This window comes from Euleptes europaea, chromosome 8, assembly GCF_029931775.1.
Source record: "Euleptes europaea isolate rEulEur1 chromosome 8, rEulEur1.hap1, whole genome shotgun sequence".
In the NCBI taxonomy this organism is placed as follows: domain Eukaryota; kingdom Metazoa; phylum Chordata; class Lepidosauria; order Squamata; family Sphaerodactylidae; genus Euleptes; species Euleptes europaea.
The window spans coordinates 2,067,163-2,088,966 of record NC_079319.1 but is presented as its reverse complement, the minus strand read 5'-3'; the positions used below and the strand labels follow the sequence as shown (position 1 = coordinate 2,088,966).

Sequence of the window (21,804 nt, the reverse complement as noted above, 5' to 3'; positions counted from 1 at the left end):
CTAATTTCTGCATTCAGCATAGGGTTATTTTTGTAATTAACTCAAGCAAATTGGCATACTTTCTGATTTATTTATAGGGAAAGTAGAAGGGTCCATGCAGAGGGGTCCACCCACCCCCCAACTCCCCAGTCTGGAAAGATGCTTCCTCTTGCAACCGATCATGCAGGATACAAACTTTCAAAAAGCAGAGGCGCTTGAGATGCTAACATCTGTGCTACATGCCAAAGGTTGCGTTTGCTCAGGGCAACCAAAAAGCCCTGGTATGCCCAATGCTAAGCCGCCAAGGAAGGCACCTCCGCTCATCTCAGTGATCATTGGCAGCTACATCTTGCGCTTGGAGCCCCTTACGTGGTGCAGCTGCGGCTTCTGCAAGGTGAGGCGGTGCGTCCGGCCCCCGTAGGTGTCGCTCTTCAGCACGAACATCGTGATCTGCCCCTCGGAGCTCATGATCACCACGTAGGGGTCAGCCACGGCGCAGTGCACGATGGGCGAGCCGAGATCCACAGGGATGAAGTGAAGCTGGTTCACTGCAAGGGAGAACCACAGGGAGACAGAGCGAGGGGGACTTTTATCCTGCTGTGATCTTCTCACCAGACGACAGCCAACCACCCTGCACAGTATCTCCATTAGCCCCAAACCTTGAAGTTTTAATCCAGGGGGCCATGGCACCCACAGACACCTTCCCTGGTGCCTGCCAAGTGTTTTTACAAAGTAGGCAGGGCCAGATGGTGCTTTTGCCCAGCAAAGCTTCTGATTTGAGCGCTGGAGATTTGAGTGCTGTACAGATTCTTAAAAACGTTGCTTTGGCAGCAGCAGCTGCCACCACAAGAATCTTCACTGCATGACTGAAGGTGAGCGGTGGAGGCCATTTTGTGGCTGGCTCCGCCTCTTGTCTCAGCCATTTTGTGGCTCTGCCCACCTCGCTGTGTTAGACACTTTGGGTCAGGAAGCATTTTTCCTCCAGGCCAGATTGGCCAGAGATCCTGGAGGGTTTTTCCCCCCTTCTTCTAGGGGTCACTGAGGGTGTGTGTGTGGCGGGGGAGAGGTAGTTGTGAATTTCCTGCATTGTGCAGGGGGTTGGACTGGATGACCCCTGGTGTTCCCTCCCAACTCTAGGATTCTGTGAATCCCAAAGGTTCCCATAGGCTTGAAAAGGTTGAGGACCCCTGTTCTAATCTATCCAGATACTTCAATGCAACAGTCACAGCTGCCAGGTCTTTTCCCCCCTCCCCACTCACTTTTCCCCCTGGCACAGTTTCCAGGAGAGGAGATCTGTCCTGAACAGCCGCCCTGAAGGTCACACCGGGGAACCCTGGAGGCACTCACCTCCTTCCAGCAGGCGGATGCCCAGAGGAGACACCTGGACAATGTAACGGTTCTCGCCGATGTTGCCAGCGTACACCGTGGGCCCCTGCGTGGCAAAACCGCTCGTGTCCAACTCCATGATTTCCTGGCCAGTCTGTAAGATCTGAAGAGGCAAAGATCAAGGGAACAAGACATGAGGGACAACACCAAACTGGCACGCTGGAAATGTATCAAAACCTGGGTGCCTTTGCTGGAGGCATTCTCTCACCAGCAAGATCCAAACATGAAACTGGAGAAAAAATGTTGCTGTGAATGACCCATTCAGACACAATTTGGTCACAAACACACACCTGTTCAGATGGGGACATGAAAGCAGTTTATAAAAATGACACCTGGGAAGAAGAGAAGGGATCTACTCCCAAAGTACTAGAAGTTGTGAGCACCTGATGAAATTGCCAGGCGGCAGATCTGGGACAGACCACAGGAAGCCCTTCTTCACACAATTCATAATTAACTCGATGAATTTACAGCCACAGACCCAATGATGGCCACTATATTAGATGGCTTTAAAGGGGGATCAGACACATACATGGAGAAGTTCCAGGGTTAAAGAGAACCTCCCCTGTTCAGAGGCAATGTACCTCTGAATACCAATTTCCAGGGGTGGGGGGAGATACAGGAGGCAGCTCTGAATTTGGGCCTCTGTGGTTCTTCTGGAGCAAGTGGTTGGCTATGGTAGGAAACAGGATGCTGGGACAGGTGGACCTATTTGGGTCTGATCCAACATGGCTTTTTTATGTTCTATCCTCCATGATCACTAGTCCGGAGTTCCCTTCTCAGCGCCCATCTCACTGTTCAGGGGCTGGAGCCAAGGGGCAGGGGAAGATGCCGTTTCTCTCCCTTGTACCATCAGTTCGGCAGAGCTGCACCCCCCCCCACAACCGTTTCGGCTCCAGCCTCTGAACGGATCTCCCCCGACGACGCTCAGCCAAGGCCCACACTGGGCACCCCAAGCCAGCCCACAATGCTCAGGCATGGCATTTCCTGGCACTCACCATGGTGGAGTCTTCGCGGCTGAGAATAAGGAAGCCGTGCCGCTTCCCGTCATCTTCTGGCTCCGGCAGGGCAGGCTCTTTCTCTGCATTTTCCTCTTTAGCCTCTTCCTCCTGCTGGGGGGAACAAGCAGGGAAAGATTGACGGGGAGGCTGACAGAGCACATAGCCATCGCCAACAGCCATGAAAGCTAACGAGAACCTCCATGTTCAGAGGCAGAGCAGTCCTGCATAGCAGTTGCTGGAGAGCAAACGGCAGGGGCAGCGTTTGCCTTCACCCTTGGCTTATAGGCCTCCTGGAAGCCCCTGGCTGACCGCTGTTGGAAAGGACACTGGACAAGAGGAAACTCTTCATCAGATCCAGCAGGGACCTTCTGGTTACTAGTTATGCCTGTTAGGAACCTCTTCCCTGTTCTGGTCAACAGAGCACTAATTTCTCTCTGCGGCAATCCTAGGCTGCAAAACGCCCACGTTTGTCGGGAGGCATAGGAGCCCACAGCCCCTCCCCAGTTTAGACAGAGGCCGACGCCAAACTCACCACCATACAACACCATCCTCAGACAGTTTCACAGAATCATAGAGTTGGAAGGGACCACCAGGGTCATCTAGCTGTGTTGCTGTGCAGTAGAAGAGCTAAGATTCGAGTCCCACAACACCTTAGAGACCAACAAAATCTGAGGAGCAGAAGCTTCCAAGAGTCGAAGCTCAGACAAAGGAAGCTTTGACTCTCGAAAGCTTATACTCCAAGAATATTATTGGTCTTCTATGGTGCTACTGGACTTGAATCCAACTCTTCCTGGGACAAATGCCTTCCACACTAGTGCCTCCCCAAGCATGAGAGGCCACAGTGGAGGGGCCGTGGCTCACAGGTAGAGCCTCTGCTTGACATGAAGAAGGCCCCAGGTTCAATCCCCGGCATCTCCAGTTAAAGGAACCTGCCTGAGACCCTGGAGAGCCACTGCTGGTCTGAGTAGACAACACTGACTTTGATGGACCAAGGGTCTGATTCAGTAGAAGGCAGCTTCACGTGTTCATGTGTTCACTTAGCCAAAAGACAGAAAAGGAAGGTGAAAAGTGATGCATTCCCCCTTTGTGTCCTGCTTCAGTCAAGAGGAGGGGCAGAGATATGCCAAGGGGCAGCCTGACCTACAACACGAGAGGCTATTTTTATTTATTTATTTGTCAGGTTTCTACCCCGCCCTCCCCGGCCAAAGGCTAGCTCCATGCCCCCTTCTGTGCCCAGGGGAATGGCGCTGGTACTTACAGCCGCCTCTTCTTTCTTCTGGGGCGAGATCACTGTCCACATGTCATAGCAGCCTGGGAGCTCGAATGTTGTCACCACCTGCGGGCGGATGCTTTTCTGTCGCAAAGAGAAAGAGAAAAGAAGGCTTCATTACGGGAGGAGGATTTTCCTCTGCTGATGAGCACTTCTGGAAGGAAAGCTGAGCAGTTCCCCGGACCACGTAAGCATGCAGTGCTTTTACAACCTACGTGACATTTTTCTGTACGGAAAGCCATCTTGTGTGAAATGGCAGATCTTCCAGTCCCATCAGCTCTGCGAGAGAAAGCCAGGGCTGTGTAAGTGCCACACCTCAAAAGAAAGTGAGAATTTGTGTCCAAAAAAGGAGAAGAGCCAGATTCGGCCAAGTGCAGTGACTACGCAACTGAACAAATCTGCTAGTATCATTTACAACAGTTGTTGTTTTGCAGAATTCATTCTGGCTCTGAGACTTGGGCCACTGCAACGATGCCTCCAGCCCCTGGAGACCTTATTTTGCCTTCAGAATTTAAGAACAGAAGAACATAAGAAAAGCCCTGCTGGATCAGACCTAGGAGGCCCATCGAGTCTGGCAGTCTGTTCACACAGTGGCCAACCAGGTGCCGCTAGGAAGCCCAAAACAGATGGCTGCAGCAGCACCATCCTGCCTGTGTCCCACAACACCTAATATATTAGGCATGCTCCTCTGATCTTGGAGAGAATAGGCATGCATCATGACTAGTATCCATTTTGACTAGTAGCCGCAAATACCCCCATCCTCCTTGAAAATGTCCACTCCCCTCTTAAAGCTTTCCAAGTTGGCAGCCATCACCACATCCTGGGGCAGGGAGTTCCACAATTTAACTATGCGTTGTGTGAAGAAATACTTCCTTTTGACTGGTTTGAACCTCTCACCCTTCGGCAGATGACCTCGAATTCTGGTATTATGAGAGAGGGAGAAAAGCTTCTTCCTGTCCACCCTCTCCAAACCATGCATAATTTTATAGACCTCTATCATGTCTCCCCTTAACCGCTTTCTTTCCAAGCTGAACACGCCTAAGCGTTTTAACTGCTCCCCGTAGGACAGTTGCTCTAGTCCCCTAATCATTTTGGTTGCTCTTTTCTGCACCTTCTCAAGCTTTTTTAGGTGTGGTGACCAGAACTGTACACAGTATTCCAAGTGTGGTCTCACCATAGATTTGTACAAGGGCAGTATGGTAGCAGCAGTTTTATTTTCTATTCCTCGTCTAATTATGGCCAGCATGCAATTTGCCTTTTTTACAGCAGCCGCACACTGGGTTGACATCTTCATCGAGCTATCCACTACCTCCCCGAGATCCCTTTCTTGGTCTGTCGCTGCCACCACAGATCCCATCAGTGTATATGTGAAGTTGGGATTCTTTGCCCCAATATGCATCACTTTACACTTGCTCACATTGAATCTCATTTGCCATTTTAATGTCCATTCTTCCCATTTGCAGAGATCCTTTTGGAGCTCTTCACAGTACGATTTTGTTTTAACCACCCTAAATAATTTGGTGTCATCTGCAAACTTGGCCACCTCACTGTTCACCCCCAACTCCAGTTCACTGATAAACAGGTTGAAAAGTACCGGCCCCAACACAAATCCCTGAGGGACCCCACTGCTCACATCCCTCCATTGTGAGAATTGATCATTGATTCCTACTCTCTGCTTCCTATTTTTCAGCCAGCTCTCAATCTATGAGAGGACTTGTCCTCTTAGAATCATAGAGTTGGAAGGGACCACCAGGGCCATCATGTGCAACCCCCTGCACAATACAGGAAATTCACAACTACCTCCCCCCTCCACACCCCTAGTGACCAGAAGATGGCCAACATGCCCTCCCTCTCATCATCTGCCTAAGGTCACAGAAGCAGCATTGCTGACAGATGGCCATCTAACCTCTTCTTAAAAACCTCCAGGGAAGGAGAGCTTACCACCTCCCGAGGAAACCTGTTCCACTGAGGAACCGCTTTAACTGTTAGAAAATTCTTCCTAATGTCGAGACGGAAACTCTTTTGATTTAATTTCAACCCGTTGGTTCTGGTCCGACTGTCTTGAGCAACAGAAAACAACTCGGCACCCTCCTCTATATGACAGCCCTTCAAGTACTTGAAGATGGTTATCATATCCCCTCTCCGTCTTCTCCTCTTCAGGCTATACATACCCAGCTCCTTCAACCTTTCTTCATAGGACTTGGTCTCCAGACCCCTCACCATCTTTGTTGCCCTTCTCTGGACACGTTCCAGCTTGTCTACATCTTTCTTAAATTGTGATGCCCAAAACTGAACACAGTACTCTAGTTGAGGTCTAACCAGAGCAGAGTAAAGTGATACCATCACTTCGCGTGATCTGGACACTTTACTTCTGTTGATGCAGCCCAAGACTGCATTTGCTTTTTTAGTTACAGCTAACTCATGTTCAGTGTTTGGTCTACTAAGACCCCAAGATCCTCTTCACACACACTACTGCTCTTATCCCATGACTCTGAAGTTTGCTTAGCAGTCTTTGGTGGGGGATTTTCCAAATACACAATTTCCGCAGGTGCAGAGGCCAAACTTATTTTCCTAGCCATCAGGGCCAGACACTTGCTTTTTAAGGAGAGAAGTCGGATCTTGCCTCACTCTTTGCATGCCCACAGTCACAACAGACACAACGTCCTGTGTATGAGGGGCCTTTCTTCTGCATCCTTCACAACTTTCCCCTCTCAATTTTTTTTTTCAAATAAACGATTAAAAACATAAACTATATAAAATACATAAAATCATCAACACCATTAAAACAATAATCTCAGTAAAACACTTATATGCAGATGGCCATAAATTTACCCAGGAACCACAGTGTAATAGGATATCAGCAGTTCAGCGCCCCCTCCCCCATACACACAGATTTCAAGAGTAGGGGGCAGGATGGGGAGGCCAGTAAAGATGGATCCTTTTGCGGCTGTCCTCAGTTATAGGCCTGGCAGAATAGCTCTGTTTTACAGGCCCTGCGGAACTCCTTAAGATCCCGCAGGGCCCTGATGTCACCAGGAAGACTTTTCCACCAGGCAGGGGCCAGGGCCCAAAAAGCCCTGGCCCTTGTTGAGGACAGCCGCACATTCTTCGGGCCGGGGACCACCAGGAGATTACTGTTAGTAGAGCGTAAGGCTTTCTGGGGGGCATACCAGGAGAGGCAGTCTTATTGCTCACCACTTACTCACCTCTTTCAGGCCACTTTTATAAGAATAGCCCTGCCCTCAAGAAAATCATGTCACTCCGGAGTCTGCCACCTGCCTCCCCTTTTTGTCCCTAGGTGTTTACAGGCTGCCCTAATTATCTCTGGGGCAGCCCTGGTAAGCCTAGGTAGGGCTACTGATCTGGCACCGGTACCTGACTTGCGCCAGACTCTCCTCCCCGACGCAGGCCTTCGCACAGTGCGCCTCCAGCACGTACCTCCCCAAGAGGGGTCTCACTCACCTGCAGAACTGAAAGGGCGCCGTTCTTGCCGTAGCCAGAGCACACCACAATTTCCAGGTCAGGCTCTAGGCTATTCTGGAACTGGAACGAGACAGTCAATGTTAGACGCATGCCTAGTGGGAGGCTGCCCCCCTCGTTTTGAGGAGGAGGAGAAGGAGAAGAAGAAGAGTTGGTTTTTATATGCTGACTTTCTCTACCACTTGAGGAAGACTCAAATTAGTTTACAATCACCTTCCCTTCCCCTCCCCACAACAGACACCCCATGAGGTAGGTGGGGCTGAGAGAGCTCTAAGAGAACTGTGACTAGCCCAAGGACACCCAGATGGCTTCATGTGTAGGAGTGGGGAAACAAACCCAGTTCACCAGGTTAGCCTCTGCCACTCACGTGTAGGAGTGGAGAATCAAACCTGGTTCTCCAGATCAGACTCCACCGCTCCAAACCACCGCTCTTAACCACTACACCACGCTGGCGGAGCTTGGGAGGTTCCTCCGGGCCACTCCAACCTCTTCGACAGGAGGTAAACTCAACCCCTGGAGCACCCTTCCCCTGTCCTGCACCTTCGCCTTCCTTCTATATGCCTAGATTCCTACCCAGATGTGCAAAAGGTGAAAGAAGCAGGCCTTCTCTTGCATGCACACAGACCCTCAGAGGCAGCCCTACCCTGATGGCAGCAAACAAGCAGAGTACACACCTCCTCAGAGAGGAAAGCGGGCTCCCCCATGGCAGCGTTGGCACAAGGACCAATGTTCAGGATGCTGTCACACACCTGTCACGGGGGGGGGAGGAGAGAAAAACGTCAAAGACATGGATAACTTCCTGTCTGAGAAACAGCCCGGGTTCGGGAGGAAGAACCAGAGAAGCAAGGCTCTTCCTCCCCATAGATATGGATTTAGAGGCAAGTTCTGGCAAAGGAAAGGGAGGGGATCAAATCACACATGAACACACATGAAGCCACCTTACACGGAATCAGACTGTTGGTCCATCAAGGCCAGTATTGTCTACTCCGACTGGAAGCAGCTCTCCAGGGTCTCAGGCAGAGGTCTTCCCCATCACCTACTGCCTGGCTCTTTTAACTGGAGATGCTGCCAGAGATTGAACCTGGGACCTCCTGCATGCCAAGCAGAGGCTCTGCCACTGAGTCACAGACCCTCCCTGATCCATGGTACTCAGCTCCCCATATGTAAGGTCCTTCCCTCCCCCAGGAAACCATGGCGAGCACAAGGAAGAGTGGAATCCTGGGACAAAAGAAACCCTCATGCAGTACCTCAAACGAGTAGGTGGCAAGTTGAGTCCCAGACTGGGCTTCGCTGCCGTACACCTCGATCTCATCCACCTCGTCCTGCGGGGCTGACTTCCCCCCTGTGGCCGTATGCGTAATAATTGACACAATTGCATTATGAACATAGAAGTGAGCTCTCCCTTCGCTCAGGACACACACAGTCCTGGTTATGGGAAATAAGTCCAGCCTGCCCAGCTTCAAGGGAACCAAGGCCCAACGTGCACCCTCCACCCCAAATCCCCTTCCCCCCCAGTCCCAGAATGGCCACAATCGCCTACCAGCCCAGTTCACTGACTGCTCCAGCCGTTTCTTCTTGACTGGAGGCTCCTCCTGAAAGTGGAAAGAAGCAGCAGGCTGATGAGGAAACTCCCTCGGCAAGGGGTCCCCAGCATGGTGCCCCGCCAAGTGTTTTTAGAAAGTAGGTGGGGCCAAGTGGGGCTATTGCCCAGCAGGACTACTCATAGGCCATTGGAGATTTGATTGGCTGTACAGATCTTTCAAAACATTGATTTACAAGCACCTGACACCACAGTATAAGGAAGAAGAAGAGAAGGACTTGGTTTTTATATGCTGACTTTCTCTACCACTTAAGGAAGACTCAAACCGACTTACAATCACCTTCCCTTCCCCACAACAGACACCCTGTGAGGTAGGTGAGGCTGAGAGAGCTCTAACAGAGCTGTGACTAGCCCAAGGTCACCCAGCTGACTTCATGTGGAGGAGTGGGGAAACAACCCAGTTTTCCAGATCAGAGTCCACCACTCCACACCACCGCTCTTAACCACTACACCACACTGGATCTTCACTCTGACTGAGGACATTTTGTGGCTGGCTCCGCTTCCTGCAGCAGTCATTCTGTCACTGCCCACCCCCACTGCGTCAAAATTCCAAAGATGCCCACAGGCTCAAAAAGGTGGGCGACCCCTGCCCTAGGCAGTCAGCCCTCCCCACTGGACTCCTGCTGCTCCCTCCTCCTGGGAGTAAAGAACCCCCAAACACCTCCTCATTCAGCCCCACCCACTGTTCTGCACTCCAACAGGCTTCACGCTGCACAGTCACCCAAGGTGCTGCCCCCTCCCCTGCAGCTCTCTCTGCCATCAAGCCTGACCCATGGGCACAACCCCATGGCAGGGCAGGAACTTATTCTACGCAAGGGGAAGAGCCCCTATTACCCAATGCCACCTCCCTCTTGGTGAAATGGACAACAAGATCCCAATTGAACTCACCAACTTCTCTGTGGCATCCTTGGTGAGACTCATGGGGGCCTCCTGCAGCTTTTCCGTGTATTTTAGGAGGAGGGAATTGCCGAGGCGGGAGCCCAGGAAGAGGTAGCCAGGCTCCATGGTGACCATCTGGGATCCAAGAGATGGAGAAGGCAAGAGGTTAAGGATGTAAGGAAAGCCCTGCTGGATCAGACCCAAGGCCCATCAAGTCCAGCAGTCCATTCACACAGTGGCTAACCAGATGCCTCCAGGAAGCCCACAATCAGGTTGACTGCAGCAGCATTGTCCTGCCTGCGTTCCACAGCACCTCATATAATAGGCACACTCCTCTGATCCTGGGGAGAACAGGTGTGAATCACGACTAGTATTCATTTGGACTGGAAGCCATGGATATCCGTCTCCTCCATGAACATGTCCACTCCCCTCTTAAAGCCTTCCAAGTTGGCAGCCATCACCATATCCTGGGGCAGGGAGTTCCACCATTTAACTCTGCGTTGTGTGAAGAAATACTTCCTTCTATCTGTTTTGAATCTCTCACCCTCCAGCTTCAGCAGATGACTCCACATTTTAGCCCCCTCGCCCCCACCTATCCACCGCCTGATTGCCAAGAGGAGGGCTGCTCCAGTGTGATAGCCCCCATGCAGACAACCCATGGCCTGCCACCCGCTGCTCTACAGCCAAGCACAGCTTACGCAAGAAGTGAGGACACTGGCTGCGGCCTTGTCAAAATGGAAGGATCGGACACTCCGCATGCCGTCGGTGATGAGGGTCAGCACGTAGCTAAGAGAAGAGACAGAAAGGCCATGAAAGGGCTGGGCAAGCCACAGCCAGCCAGCCCTGCAAGCCAGTCCCACCCATGGCTTCCTTCTCTGCTGCTCAGCACATCGTGCTCCCTGCAGGCAACAGGGATAACAGGCAGGAACCACCTGGCCCTGCTTTGGCAGACAGCATCAGCCAAGGTAAAGCCACTGTAGTGCAGTGGTAAAGAGTGGCAGACTCTAATCTGGAGAAATGGGTTCAGTTCCCTGGGGAGGGGTCATGGTTCAGTGGTAAAGCATCTGCTTGGCATGCAGAAGGTCCCAGGTTCAATCCCTGGCATCTCCAGTTAAAAGAGGGTCTAGGCAAGTACGTGATGTGAAAGACTCCTGCCTGAGACCTTGGAAAGAAGCTGCCGGTCTGAGGAGACAAGACTGACTTAGATGGACCAAGGGCCTGATTCAGTTGAAGGCAGCTTCATGTGTTCATGTGAAGCAACTTCAGCCTCCTCAAGATCCTGGCCATGTTCCTCAACAGCCTGCTTCCGGGGGGGAGGGGGATGCAGTTTGATAAAGAACAGCCACGGCGAGTCTGGGACCCAGCCACGGGATCAAGCTGCCTCCCAGTGGCTGAACCAAGGCCTCGTAGCATGGCAGCACCAAGAGAATTGCTTCTCAAGGCTGGGGTGTTCCAGCAGACTCCTCTCTGGCATCCCCAAACCCCAGAAGAATGTAAGGAGCCGCCCTTATCAAAAGCAGAAACTTCCCAGGTCCCAGCAGGACAGGCCCCAGCTGCCCACTTGCAAAAGTAATTGAAGTCTGGGAACACGAGAGCCAGCTCACGGGGCCAGGACAAAGGTCTTACATCTCCCCGCCTTTTAGCGAGATCACCATCTTGTCATAGGAGATGAAGGTCGCCTGGGCACAGTCCAGCGTGATCTTCACTGCCTCCTGGACCCCTGCAAAGAGGAGACAGGAAGAGTCATGGCCTCAACTCCACCACAATGAGCAGGTATGGGCCCCTGAGCAAAAGAACAGCAGTCTCTGGGGGCAGATGCGGTCCAGTCAGAGTGCATTCCATCCTACAATGCTACTCGGGGCCTCCAGGGCTGGCTGGCGTTTGCAATCCACTTCCAACTCGGAGAACCTGAAAACCCAGCTTCCCATATATTTGCAAATGTATGTGTTTTAAAAGCATGTTTCCCGTCTTCGAGGCTGCAGAGAAAAACTTGGAAACCAGACTTCCTATCATAACCTTCTTCTTGCCAGTAAGAGTTCTTGCATCCCAGGCTCCTGAGCGGACATTACCGTGAGGAACATGGTCAGTGTCTCCACTCTGGGGTGTCCCTGTTCTGATCTGGCCACCACCTTTCCTCTCCTCCCATCCTGAATGATCCCAAAAACCTAAACAGGGAGGGAAAGGCCTTGGCCTATAGACAGCCAGCTGCCCAGTTCAAGGTCTGGGGCCATCGTATCTACAGGACCCTCTCTCCTGAAATCCCCCCCAAGAACGTTACATTCCGCGGGAAACAACTTGCTGGTGGCCCCCGGCCCAAAGAGTATCCGGCTGTCCTCAATCAGAGCCAGAGCCTTTTTGGCTCTGGCCCCGGTCTGGTGGAACTCTCTAAGGAGACCAGGGTCCTGCGGGATGTGATTTAATTCCACAGGGCCTGCAAGACTGCGATGTTCTGCCAGGCCTGTGGTTGAGAGCAGCGACTGTTTTTCCATCTTAGCTGGCCTCCCTTCCCTTCACACCCTCCTCTTCCCTTTTCCTACCCTGTTGCCTTAGATATATTAGTAGTCATGCCTATTCCTAACCTGATCCCTCCCGTTAAGATCGATTCGTATCTCTACTTGACTGGCACCCACCACTGGAACGATAAAGGGCGCCATTAGAATTTTTAAGATGTTGAAGAATTTTAACAGGAATTGTATGTTTTTAAATTGTGTAACGGGTTGCAAGCAGCTCCGAGCCTGGCATTGCCGGGGAGGGGCAGGATATAAACAAACAAACAAACAAACGGGACAGAGGCTCCTTTGCACAATGTCCAACATCCCAGAAGCTGGAACCTCGAGAGGGGACGGGTGGGAAAAACACAGCAACGTACTTAGTGGGAAGGCTGTGGTTCCATTTGTGAGGCTGTTGAGAGAGACGCCGTAAGGGGGCACGCTCTGGTTCAAGTACAGCAGCGAATTCACCGCAAAAATCACAACACCACCTACAGGGAGGGAAGAGGAGAGTCAGATGAAAGGAAGGAGGGTGCAGGTTGTGACTCTTCACCTGCCACAAGCTCAGCACATGCCCTGCTCTACCCGGGAAAGTTCTTTCCCCAGCCCTGAAGTTAAGAAGAAGAGCTGGCTTTTATACCCTTCTTTTCTCTACCCTTAAGAAGTCTCAAAGTGGCTTACAATCTCCTTCCCTTCCCCTCCCCACAACAGACACCTTGTGAGGTAGGTGGGGCTGAGAGGGCGCAGAGAGAACCATGACTGGCCCAAGGTCACCCAGCAGGCTTCATGTGGAGGAGTGGGGAATCGACCTGGCTCTCCAGATTACAGTCTGCCGCATCTTAACCACTACACCACGCTGGCTCTCTGGAGATGCCAGGCATTGTACCCAGTGCCTTTTGCATGCCAAGCAGATGCTCTGCCCTGAATTACAGGTCCTGCTCCATCCTCCAGCCAGCCTCATTACCGTGTGGGATTTCAGGACAAAACAGAGGCCTCGCCCCAAAGCAGGTCACCATTTCCTCCCCCGGTTTATGAAAACATGCCCTCTATCTTGGTCCCCATCACTGCCACCATCCCTCCCCACGGAGCAGCCAGGAAAAGCTCTTCCTCTCACCGATGGGCTTGGGCACGGCCAGGGCTTGCGTGCAGTCGAAAGGCAGGTTGCTGAGGGACCAGATGACCGGGTGGACCTTCTGCATGATGTTCAGGGAGATGGCCACGATGCTGCACGTGTCCTGGCGCACTGCCACCCGCCTGCAGAAGGGGCAAGGAAAGAGAGTCCTACAATTCCATATCCAAGCTGCGGAGGCCATTCCAGATGCTTCCATGCCTGGCAAAGAAGGGGGAAACACTCCCTGGCAGTGGCAGATCCAAACGGGGGGCGGGGAGAAAAGCTTTGGAGGAAGCTTCAATGCCAGTGCTTGCCTCATCCTCACCCCCACTGATATGGGATTCTGTGCTGTTCCTTTTTTCATAAAGGAAGGTGATGAGTTTGTGGTTTCCTGAAAGGTGTGCCATCCAACTTGGAAGCCCTGCTCTCTCACCTCCAATCTCTGAGAACGTACTTTCTGACACTCCACTCTAGTGGCCGTGGCTTAGGTCCACAACAGACACCCTGTGAGGTAAATGGGGCTGAGAGAATTCAGAGAGAGCTGTGACTAGCCCGAGGTCACCCAGCTGGCTTCATGTGGAGGCGTGGGGAATCAAACCCAGTTCTCCAGATCAGACTACCGCTCCAAACCACCGCTCTTAACCACTACACCATGCTGGCAAGGTCCCGCCAGCAACTCCCCACGCTGCCCATGACAGTCTAGAAACCCCGGCGTCCATGATCGGTAGCGACACCAACAGCGGGGCGGGGGGGAGGGAGGGGGAGAGAGGACCCACCCTGGCCAGGTCTGGTTGGGCTCAAAGAGGATGAGCAGGGTGGGCTCGTAGTAGCCATACAGGAACTGCATGTCGATGATGTTGAGCAGCTTCTCGTCCAGCTCCCGAACGTCGATGATGTAACTGGGCAAGAAACTGGACTTCTGCCTGGAACAGCAGATCACAGGAAGAAGAAGAAAAGTTGGTTTTGATATGCCAACTTTCTCTACCACTTAGGGAAGAATCAAACTGGCTTACAATCCCCTTCCCACAACAGAAACCCTGTGAGGTAGGTGGGGCTGAGAGAGCTGTGACTAGCCCAAGGTCACCCAGCTGGCTTCATGTGGAAGAGTGGGGAATCAAACCCAGTTCTCCAGATTAGAGTCCACTGCTCCAAACCATCACTCTTAACCACTACATCATGCTGGTGGAGTCATGGGGTGGGCAGGGGAACAGATATAAGCATCTTTGGAGGGACCACACATGGGGGTAGCCACAGAAACTGCCCTTAGAAGGCTTAAAGGAATCAACACATTCACAGAGGATGGCTCTACCTATTGTTATTAGTCCGGATAGCTTAACAGCCTGACCTGCCTCACAGAAATGGGCAAGGAAGGTATGCTCCTTGGAAGCACGGTGGGGTACAAACACACTGGCTAGACCAGGGATGTCTACCATAAGGCCTGAAAGCCGGATCCAGCCCCTAGAGAGCTCTTATTCGGACCGCAAGCCAGCTGAGGCAGCCACCTCACCCCCCACTCTCGATGTGGGCTGTTGAGGCACGGCATGGCCTGACCAAGTGACATTTATGTCATATCCAAGAATTGAGTCCGACACCCCTGGGCTAGACACTGTTGATGGGGCTTTCGTGGCTAGTAAACCCCAGCCAGCCAACCTGCCTATCATTCATGCACCTAAACATTTTCAGAATTTATTTCCCTTATTTATAGCCCACCTTTCTCCCCAGTGGGGACCAAAAGCAGCTTACTTCACTCTCCTCTCCTCCGTTTTATGCTCACAACAACCCTGTTAGGTAGGCTGGGAAGGGAGTGTGTGACTGGGCCAAGGTCACCCCGTAAGCTTCCATGGCAGAGTGGGGAGTTGAACCTGGGGCTCCCGGATCCTACTCCAGCACTCTGACCACTATGCCTCCTGGTTATATTAGTGAGTTCCAGAGATTAATGTATGCATCAGGTGGAGGAGGGGTTTCCTCAGTCTGGAGCCCTTCCTGCCCTTCTCCGCAGTTTGGAGAACGCCCCTCCCTCACCCACACCTCCCTCATTTTCAGGCGCCGAGGACTGCAGCTGTTCTCCTCTCAGCTCCCATGCCCAGGAGGCCAAAGAAGCCCCCACCGGAACCCAAGGCAGGCCTTACCCTTCACCCATGACCCCTTCATGCTCGTCCGTCAGCGTGTCTCTGCGGAAGGGCAGCACCACCAGCCGCGTGCCGTAGATCAGCATCACCGCGCAGCGCCCATCGGGGTCCACCCGCACCTTGGGGATGTGGACGTTCTGCACAAAGCCATCCTGAGGGAGAGGAAGACACCGGAGGGCGTTTGCTACAGCAGCCTCCGGCCATTCCTGCCCCGCTGCCAGACTCCCTTGGGGCTGGGACACAGCCTGCCTCTCGCCCATGCAGATGACCGGCATACGCAGCACAGCGTTAGGGAGGTAGGGGTCTTGCTTATGTCCATTTGGAAGGGGCTGATGCCATCTGCGGCACTTGCTGGTGTCCCATTCTGCACCTCCCAAGGCAGAGGTTGCTATTTAGAGTTAACAGGACAGAGGGCCTCCCTGTCCCCACTGGCTGCTTCTTACTTGTTAATGGGTGCCCCTTCGAATGACAATGTGTGTGGGGGGCGGGGTAGGGGAAATCCAGCATCTTCTAGGAGGAGGAATGCAAATGGCTCTCCCTGGTGGCTTTCAAAATTAAGCCTCAAGTGCTCAGATACCTACCCTCAACTCCGGTTCTTCAAAATAATGAAGGGATAGAGTTTTGAGGTCATGGGTGCCCGAATCATACTCCACCACTGAGAGCTGCAAAAAAGAAAAAGGGGGATTAAAGGGTGCGGCATCAGCCCATGCAGTGGTCAAAGCAGCAGGCTAGGACCTAGGTGACCCAGGTTCACATCCCTATGCTGCCGAAAAGCTTGCTGTGTGACCCTGGGTCAACCACACCCTGATTCTCACCTACCTCACAGGCCCTATGTGCGGATAAAATGGGAAAGAACAAATATGTATGCTGCCTGGAGCTTCTTGGAAGAATGGTGGGGTAATACGGATGTATTAGGTCTACATATGGGGGCAACCCGTGGCACAGAGTGGTAAGCTGCAGTACTGCAGTCCAAGCTCTGCCCACGACCTCAGTTCGATCCCGATGGAAGTCGGTTTCAGGTAGCCGGCTCAAGGTTGACTCAGCCTTCCATCCTTCCAAGGGAAGATGACTGGGGAAGGCACTGGCAAACCACCCAGTAAACAAAGTCTGCCTAGAAAACATCGGGATGTGACGTCACCCCATGGGTCAGGAATGACCCGGTGCTTGCACAGGGGACCTTTACCTTTACCTATGGGGGCAACCCACATAGAACTATGAAGCAGAATAACCTCCTCCCTATATACTGCTATATACATATACTGCTTTTAAGCTATCAAGTACTGGGCCAAAGTCTGCCAATAAAAGCCATTGCCGTTTGCCTTCGCTGTAAAACCTCAGCTGCCGCCAAAAGACCTTGATGTAGGCAGGTCGCGATGACCCAGTAAGCAGCGTCCTTGGCTTGCGGAGAGGCCCCAGCTGAGCTGGACCTGTCAGGGACTGTGATATGGACACCCAAGAAAAGCCACAGATTGGAACCAGATGGTGTCATGCAAGGAGGGAGGGGGACTTTGCTGACCATTGGTTGGAAATCACTCCCAAGTAATGCCTGGCATCCAACTTGTGTGTGTGTTAAGTGCAGTCAAGTTGTTTCAGACTGATGGAGACCCTATGAATTAATGTCCTCCAAAACGTGCTATCTTAACAGCCATGTTCAGATCTTGCAGACTGAGGGCCGTGGCTTTCTTTATTGAGTCAATTCATCGCACGTTGGGTCTTCTTCTTTTCCAGCTGTCTTCAATTTTTCCTAGTGTTATTGTCATTTTCAGTGACTCTTGCCATCTCAGAATGTGACCAAAGTATAATAGCCTCAGTTTAATCATTTTAGCTTCTAGGGAAAGTTCAGGCTAGATTTGATCTAGAACCCACTGATTTGTCTTTTTGGCGGTCCAGGGTATCTCTAACACTCTTCTCCAATGCCACATTCCAAAGGAATCTGCTTTCTTCCTGTCAGCTTTCTTCATTGTCCAACTTTCACACCCATAAATAGTAATTGGGAATACTATGGCATGAATTAACTTAATTTTGTTTGCCTGTGACACATCCTTACACATCATTTAGAGACCTCAAAAGTAGGCCAAGACCCAGACATGGTCCCCAGGCCCAAAAACATTCCAGAAAGCCAGACAGCAAACCTGCCTCAACCCCTGGCTCTCACTACAGTGTTCCACTTCCCGAGAATACGTCTGCCAAAATGCACGTTAGACGCTGTGCATGTAATTTATCCTCCCATGGCCTCTCCATGCTGTGGGTCTGCAAAGCTTACTGAAAAGGAGCTCAGCTGTCATTCAGCTTAAGAAATCAAGAATGTGTTGTGATTTAAAAAAAAACACCCACAGGGGAAAAAAAACACCCCACAGTTATCAGGAAGGCCAAATATCAATACGGTAACAGAGACCTCTGAGGAAAGCTTCTGAACCACCTACCAAGGCCCTCCACAGCTTCCCTCGATCCCTATTAGGAGGAGGAGGAGGAAGAGCTGGTTTTTATATGCCGACTTTCTCTACTACTTAAGAAAGAATCAAACCGGCTTACAATCACCTTCCCTTCCCCTCCCCACAACAGACACCCCCTGAGGTAACTGGGGCTGAGAGAGCTCTAAGAGATCTGTGACTAGCCCAAGGTCACCCAGGAGGCGTCATGTGGAGGAGTGGGGAAACCAACCCGGTTCACCAGATTAGCATCTGCCGCTCATATGGAGTGGGGAATCAAACCCAGGTATCCAGATCAGAGTCCACCGCTCCAAATCACCGCTCTTAACCACTACACCACGCTGGTGTAGTATTATTACTGGTGGTGGTGGAAAGTGCCATCAAGTTGCAATCAACTTATGGCTACCCCATAGGGTTTTCAAGACAAGAGTCAAACAGGGATGGTTTGCCATTGCCTGCCTCTTCATAGTGACCCTGGACTTCCTTGGTGGTCTCCCATCCAAGTACTAACCAGGGCCAACCCTGCTTCACTTCTGAGATCTGATGAGATCAGGCCTACACCCTGGGTAATCCAGGTCAGGGCATGATTATTATTACTTCTATTTTATTTATTGAAAGTCTGCCTTTCTCAGTGACACTCAAGGTGGATTACACGGTGTAAGTCAATGCAATCAACTGGACTGCTCGGAAGAACATGATGTTTCTGGACTCAACATGATTGGCCTTTCTGCGCTTCTTTCAAGTACACTCCGTGCTGCCCCCATGGAAAATCCCCCTGTGCTGCCATCTCACCTTAGCATCCTTGAAGCTGAGCAGGAGGGCGTCTCTCTTGGCTCCCGCCAGCTGTACGCTGGCCATGGACATGACATTGCCAAAGAAGGAGAAGGCAGCGACCAGCTCCAGTTTCTCCTTGTGGCCTTTGCCCTCTGCAAGAGAGCCCAAATCAGTGTGAGGGAGAGAACCCAAGGGTTGGAAACACACAGTGCACCCACGCAGAAGATAATCTTGCCCCCTTCCCACAACGGGGGGGGGGGGGATCGCATCTACCTGAAAGAAGCCTCCTGAGGCCTACAATGTGCATTCGAGTCTGGCCCATAGACCTTATACCAGCACCACTCAGAGAGATTGGGTGGGAATGGGAGATGCCTCAGTGATCTTCTGCATGCAGAAGATCCCAGTCAGCCCTGACATCTCCACTTCCAGGGTCGCAGGAAACAAGTGTTGGGAAAGACCTTTCTCTGCTCAGGACCCGGAGACCCACAGAGCAGACAACCCTAAGCTAGGAGGACCAATGGCCTGAGCTCTATGAGAGACTTATCCTTGTGGGGAGTAACTTCCCGCAAGTCTGTGTTGGTCCCTACCCCATGGCTCAGCGGTAGAGCATCTGCTTGGCATGCAGAAGGTCCCAGGTTCATTCCCTGGTTCTCCAATAAGGATCAGGTTGTAGGTTATGTGTAAGACCTCAATCTGAGATCATGGAGAGCTACTGCTTCGTGGCAGCAGCAACAAAATCAGCAGAGAAGGAGAAGTAGGTTTTTATATCTCGAGTTTCTCTACCAAATGGAGTCTCAAACCAGCTTACAATCACCTACCCTTCCTCTCCCCACAACAGACATTTTGTGAAGTAGGTTTGGCTGAGAGAGATTGGAGAGAACTGTGACTGGCCAAAGGTCACCCAGGAGGCTTCATGTGGAGGAGTGGGGAAACAAACCTGGTTCACCAGATTAAAGTCCACTGCTCATGTGGAGGAGTGGGAATCGAACCTGGTTCTCCACCACTCTGAATCACTACACCACGCTGGCCTTAATGGACGAGTGGTCTGACTCAGTCTAAGGCAGCTTCATGTGTTCATGCCCACCACAGCCCTCCTGGGCTCCCTCCCCTTTCCTTCCTCCTGCTCCACAAAGATCTCCTTTCCAACTCATCACTTGGAAAGCAATTTGACCATTCAGGTCGTGCCATTCCTGCCTCATCTGTCGTCCCTGGCTGGAGAAACAGCAAACATTCGAAGCCAGCCCACCAAGCCCAATATTGGCTGCTCTGACTGGCATCAGTTCTCTAAAGGTCTTTCCCTGTCTTGAAATCCTGGCGATGTCGGGGGTTGAACCCGAGACCTTCTGCATGCCAGGCACATGTTGTGAACACATGAAGCTGCCTTACACTGAATCAGACCCTCAGCCCAGCAAAGTCAGTATTGTCTACTAAGACTGGCAGCGGCTCTTCAGGGTCTCAGGCAGAGGTCTTTCCCATCACCTACCTGCCTAGTCCCTTTAACTGGAGATGCCAGGGATTAAACCTGGGACCTTCTGCATGCCAAGCAGATGTTCTACTACTGAGCCATGGCCCCTCCCACCAGGCTATGCTCATAAGCTAGCTGGGTGTTTGCTGACCGGTGTGAGCATTTAGTACCAAGGATTCTTCATGATCTTCGGCCTGCTAGGAAAGTTGGTTAGCTTGAAGGAAAGCCCTTGGCTGATAGATCTGGATACTGCAGGGCTCGCACCAGAGGCATAAGAGTCTCTGCAGCCCCAGGAGAATGCCCACAAATGCCTGCCAGGCAAGAATCATCAGTGTGGCATCTCCACTGGCTGCAGAGAGATGGAACTTGAACACAGGACAGCATTTGCCTGAAATATTCTCTCCTGCTGCAGCTTCCTGTCTCCATGCCGCCCATTCCAGGAGTCCCACCCTAATGCCCCCTCCACTCCCCCACTCACCTGTGTTCCTGTCATTTTTTGTCGAGGTCTGGAAGAGAAGCAAAAGAACTTGATCAGCCTGGCAGTCACAGTGCTCTCTGCCCCACTCGCACAGCCCTGTTCGGATGGCCCAGGCTGCCCACCACCACCCTTCCGGGGCAAAGAGCCAAAGCAAGCACCAACCGCAGTCCCAAAGTGAAATTAACACCCCAGAGAGAAAGCAAAGGGTGGCAAACCTGGCAGTGGATAAACGGACTCAGCCGGGCACTTCTCCTCCCCACCCCAACCGTAAACACTCCAGGATCCAGTCTGTCACCGTACCTCTTAGCACAACACCTCCTGCATCACTCCCCAGTTTTCAGCCCCAAGCAGACACCTTGACAGTCCCTGGCTTTCTCCCTCTCTGCCCTGGATGGATGCTTTTCGAGGTGGGCATTAAGCTTTCCCCTCTGGCAGAGGAGGAAATATCATTCCCCTGCCCTCTCCCCACCAGGGAACAGGATCAGAACTTCAAGACCCCAGAGGCAGTCACATTCAGTTCCTTCCTCAGCTGCAGCTCCCTCTACAAACTGTGTGTCAGCAAATCCATCCTGCAGTGCCAAAAGCGCTCCCCCCCCCCAACACCGCAGTCTTTGCAGAGCAGCATTAACTCCAGTTCACTCAACGGAATGAGTGCCTCGCCATCCGCTTCAGCCAAAAGCAAAAATCAAAGGTGCTGGGGCCCACCGACTGGCATTAGAGCAGCAGGGGTGTAGAGCATGTGCCTTCCGTGTGTGAGATAAGAGATGTGGGGTACAGGGGAGCCCCTGCAATTGCTCTGCCAGCTTCCATTTCCTTGCGCACGGCTCTTTCCCCACTCAGTTCAGGCAAGGCTGGGATGCAATGCAACAGAAGCATCCATGTTTGGGGTGAGATAAAGATTATCTGTGGCAACAACAACATTCCAAGTATGGCTAACTGCAGAAGAAGAATCCTACAGGATGTGTCCTTTAGCCCACCACCACCATTCTAACAGTCACAGCAGTTCCTCAGTGGAACAGGCTTCCTCGGGAGGTGGTAAGCACTCCTTCCCTGGAGGTTTTTAAGCAGAGGCTAGATGGCCATCTGTCAGCAATGCTGATTCTATGACCTTAGGCAGTTCATGAGAGGGAGTTCATGAGAGGGAGGGCATCTTGGCCATCTTCTGGCCATACAGTAGGGGTCACTGGGGTGTGTGGGGGGAAGGTAGTTGTGAGTGTCCTGCATTGTGCAGGGGGTTGAACCAGATGACCCTGGTGGTCCCTTCCAATTCTATGATTCTATCCATCACAGCAGCAGAGGAAAACAGCTAGGCAGGAGCATGGCTCATCTTTATTTAG

The 21,804-nt window shown here is 52.0% G+C and overlaps 1 protein-coding gene across 1 annotated transcript in view; it reads right to left on the bottom strand.

Annotated features, from left to right (window-relative positions):
• Positions 1-21,804, bottom strand: part of CPSF1 (cleavage and polyadenylation specific factor 1) — a 40,080-nt gene that overhangs the window by 17,835 nt on the left and 441 nt on the right. The window contains exons 2-19 of the mRNA XM_056854608.1: positions 20,468-20,495; positions 18,543-18,676; positions 15,903-15,983; positions 15,322-15,473; positions 13,969-14,115; positions 13,196-13,335; positions 12,462-12,572; positions 11,219-11,312; positions 10,291-10,378; positions 9,602-9,727; positions 8,654-8,705; positions 8,361-8,455; positions 7,788-7,862; positions 7,096-7,176; positions 3,622-3,717; positions 2,361-2,474; positions 1,327-1,468; positions 349-527 (exon numbers count right to left, since the gene is read on the bottom strand). Coding sequence (XP_056710586.1) covers positions 349-527; positions 1,327-1,468; positions 2,361-2,474; positions 3,622-3,717; positions 7,096-7,176; positions 7,788-7,862; positions 8,361-8,455; positions 8,654-8,705; positions 9,602-9,727; positions 10,291-10,378; positions 11,219-11,312; positions 12,462-12,572; positions 13,196-13,335; positions 13,969-14,115; positions 15,322-15,473; positions 15,903-15,983; positions 18,543-18,676; positions 20,468-20,495 — 1,935 coding nt within the window. The remainder of the gene's footprint in view (positions 1-348; positions 528-1,326; positions 1,469-2,360; positions 2,475-3,621; positions 3,718-7,095; positions 7,177-7,787; positions 7,863-8,360; positions 8,456-8,653; positions 8,706-9,601; positions 9,728-10,290; positions 10,379-11,218; positions 11,313-12,461; positions 12,573-13,195; positions 13,336-13,968; positions 14,116-15,321; positions 15,474-15,902; positions 15,984-18,542; positions 18,677-20,467; positions 20,496-21,804) is intronic.